At 42.4% G+C, this 3432-nt stretch overlaps 1 protein-coding gene across 1 annotated transcript; it reads left to right on the top strand.

Moving 5' to 3' along the window:
* Positions 1-2999, top strand: LOC139723683 (retinol dehydrogenase 8-like). Its single transcript, XM_071634907.1, has 4 exons — positions 1-265; positions 706-885; positions 2122-2215; positions 2669-2999. The coding sequence occupies exons 1-4, from the start codon at positions 1-3 to the stop codon at positions 2997-2999; spliced, it is 870 nt and encodes a 289-aa protein (XP_071491008.1).
* Positions 3000-3432: the final 433 nt, after the last annotated feature.

The raw sequence follows: 3432 nt of genomic DNA, 5'->3' as shown, positions 1-3432 counted from the left end.
ATGGCGTCTCGTATAGCGCTCGTCACTGGGTGCTCTTCCGGTATCGGGCTGGTGGCCGCTCAACGACTGGCCCAGCGCGCCAAGGAGCCGCTGATCGTCTACGCGACCATGAGGAACATGTCCAAAAAAGGCAAACTGGAAGCGGCGGCAGGGAACGCCCTCAATAAAACCCTCTTCATCCGAGAGCTTGACGTCACAAAGGAAGAAACCATCGTGGAAACGGTCTCTCATATCTTGGATACCCATGGACAAATAGATGTATTAGGTATGTCATGGGGAAATTGTACCCTGCGTTTGTAAACTGAATGTTATCAATAACCATTAGTAACCTATTTATAAAATGGACTTTAGAATCTCTGCAATCTAATTGGTCAATTGACATAACATTGATTTTTTACTGATCCACATTGATCCATGCGTCCGGTAAAATCCGAATGCATGGCTCAAGTCTTGTATAGTGTAGTAGATGTACCGGACGCATGATGGGAAAATGGTTGTATTTCATGAATTTACTGGCCCATTTTATAGCACAAATGACGCACAGGCCACTTTCGTGTATCTGTGAGAATAGGATGCTCTCGTTTAACTTTGGAACAGTCTAAAAACCACTAGCTGTGCTCGTGGGTTTAAACAGTTCCAAAGTGTTTTTTGTGTCAATTGAATCGCATTTACCATTATAAACTTTTTTTCTTCTAATCTCGCCAGTGAATAATGCGGGCATTTCCGGTATGAATATCGCAGAAGTGACGAGCATTGCTACCTTCAAGAAGATGTTCGACATCAATTTTTTCGGAGTCGTTCGGATGACCCAGGAAGTGATTCCGCACATGAAGCGGCGGAGGTCAGGTCGAATCATTAACATATCTTCATTGTTTGGAATTATGGGTGAGAAGCCTTTCGCTAGAATAATGGAATAATGTGTTCACCGTGGTAATGACACGTTTCTTGACGTGTAATCGAGCAATGTCACTTATCAATCAAACACTTGACTTCAGCGTTGTATAATAGTGCGCAGTGTTTAAGGCGTCAAAACTTGTTCATATTGAAATAGTGAGTCATTCGTGACATGATTAATTCTGCTACAATGAATTAGAAATACATCGTAAAACTATGTGAACGGAACAGGTTATGATATCTATGTTCATTATTCTCCTTCATGCACTTCACTCCACGTCCGCTGAAATGCCTTTTACTATCCAGGCGAATGTGCCTTATTTCGATTCTGATTTAGTTTATCAACCTTGATCTAGAAGCGCTTTTGAAGAGTGGGTAATTTGGCTTTCGTCTCTTTGTCTAAACACGCTTGGCACAACTTCTAGCCAATGTTTTCATCCTTGGGGAAAAGATGTTTTACCAACTACGTCTCTCTTGATCCAGGGCTATGAATAGGCGCGCGATGAGCTATAGGGTAATAACAGGGAGTTCTTCCAGATGGAAGAATTTACGAGACTTTTGTACAAAAAGCCTCCCCGTTGCTACAGTTTCCTCCCGCTCTTTGAATGAGCAGACAACGAATATTTGTGCTTTGAATATATAAGCTTCAAATCAAACTTTGGTGTAGAAAGTAACATTTTGGCATCAATAAGTAGAAAAACAAATACATTGGAACGCGCTTCAGCGGTGAATATTATTTGAAAGATCAAATATGCCAGACAGAAAGAAAAGAAACTATTACGCGCAAATGTGCGCATCACTGAAACAGTTTTGGAGAGAACCAAGTTTTCATTTCAGATTCGTGCATTACGAGGAGAGCAGAAATACGTGTGTATAACTTCGAATTCTTTCATAAACGGTTCTAAACAAATTCTAGTACCCCATTTGAGATTTTACGCTGAAGTACAGTTAGCAATTTAAAGAATTGGGAAACTTGTACTTTGTCGCCAAATTTTCGTCTTGGAGTGGTGCCAAACATGGATGAATATTAGACATCCCATTGCAATGCTTTAAAACACAAACATGTTTGCATGGATTACCCTCTAGGTCATCAAAATGTCGTCGGGGGGGGGGGGGGACTATTAGGAATTCATGTTTTGTATTTCAACGCTAAGGTACTATTGATAAATAAGGCCACAGTGAATGAAAAAATTACGTTGTTCTCTTATCGTCTGCGTTTTCCTATAGGCGTGATATTTTACGACATGTACGGGTCTTCCAAGTTTGCGCTGGAGGGGTTCTCTGAATGCTTGGCCATGTCCCTTCGGCATTCCAACGTTTGGTAAGAACAAAAGTTTGAATCCTACCGTATCTTGCTCACATACTGTTGCTGTGCCCTTGTACCAACTTATCAGGCCACTTCACGTCTTTGCGAAAGTTTCTCACCGGTTAAATTCATTAGATATTCATATACATGATACACAGCGCGTACGCATCCATGACAACAGTAGCAATAATAAAGCAACTATCTTACATCCGCTGCTACTTCTGTCATAACGTTACTCATCATCATCTTAATATAATGATGATTATAGTTAAAAGGCTCGCGATTTAAAATACCGAAGTAATAAAGATACAACTGTATTTATGATTCTTATTATGCACGCTTCTTTTCGCTCTTGCCAGTTAGGTACAAGCTTGTATGGTAGGGTACACTAGTAATGTATGTTATCCAGTATTCCATCACACCAGTAATTGCTCTTTCTATCCTACCCCCTCCCTCCCTCTCTTGCAGGGTAAGCAACATTCAGCCGGGACCTGTTGAAACCGACATCCTGACCAATCCAGATGTGAGCGATGTTCTCAGCGAGCAAATGGACGATCTGAGGGTGGACGAAAAAACGCGAGAAATGTACAGGATGATTTGGAAGCGTGAGACGATGCTGACGGTCGCCGACGGGGCACAGGCTGCGTCCGAAATCGTCGATGTGGTCGAAGAGGCGGTGGACGCGGAAAGACCGCACCTCCGGTACCAGACCAGCGAGAAGTTGAGAAAGCTGGCTGCGGAAAGGTTCAAAGATCCTACTGGGGACGACGTGACTGGGGATTACTTTTTGAAATCGTGAGCTCGTTGCTGTATAGCACAATATGCCCGCACGGTGCTGTGGATATCGCTCCGGACTCATGAATATAAGATCATGCTGCAAAGTTCGACTCCCAATCGCAGGGTTGATAGGCTTGTTGTAACAATTGCTTTTTAATTTTACACGTATGTGATTGCGTATAGGTGTGTGTGTATGTGTGTGTGTGTGTGTGTGTGTGTGTGTGTTAGTGTGTGTGTTCGCGAAAGACTGCCAGCATTTTAGATGTCTCAAATCTGAGACGTCCACAATTAGTGCACGCGGTCATTCTCGCGCACATATCTCAAGAGTCATATTCTATTGATTTTGTACTTCATACGCCACTATTGCGCAATGTTGACGAGATGTAGCTTTCCCCCCGTATTTCTAGTGAAATGCTGGCTTGTGTATGATTCCAACAACAAACAAAATAACATGA

This window comes from Diadema antillarum, unplaced genomic scaffold (assembly GCF_040938485.1).
Source record: "Diadema antillarum isolate AM-2024a unplaced genomic scaffold, OU_Dant_1.0 scf00000197, whole genome shotgun sequence".
In the NCBI taxonomy this organism is placed as follows: Eukaryota; Metazoa; Echinodermata; class Echinoidea; order Diadematoida; family Diadematidae; genus Diadema; species Diadema antillarum.
Note: the sequence above shows the minus strand (reverse complement) of the source record. Positions and strands in the feature narration are given on the sequence as shown.

What these genes read in the sequence shown, in the direction of transcription:
- LOC139723683 (XM_071634907.1), top strand. Translation starts at nt 1, where the DNA reads ATGGCGTCTCGTATAGCGCTCGTCACTGGGTGCTCTTCCGGTATCGGG. An exon ending in TGGACAAATAGATGTATTAG is followed by an intron (nt 266 to 705) that starts GTATGTCATGGG and finishes TAATCTCGCCAG; the next exon opens with TGAATAATGCGGGCATTTCC. An exon ending in TTCATTGTTTGGAATTATGG is followed by an intron (nt 886 to 2,121) that starts GTGAGAAGCCTT and finishes GTTTTCCTATAG; the next exon opens with GCGTGATATTTTACGACATG.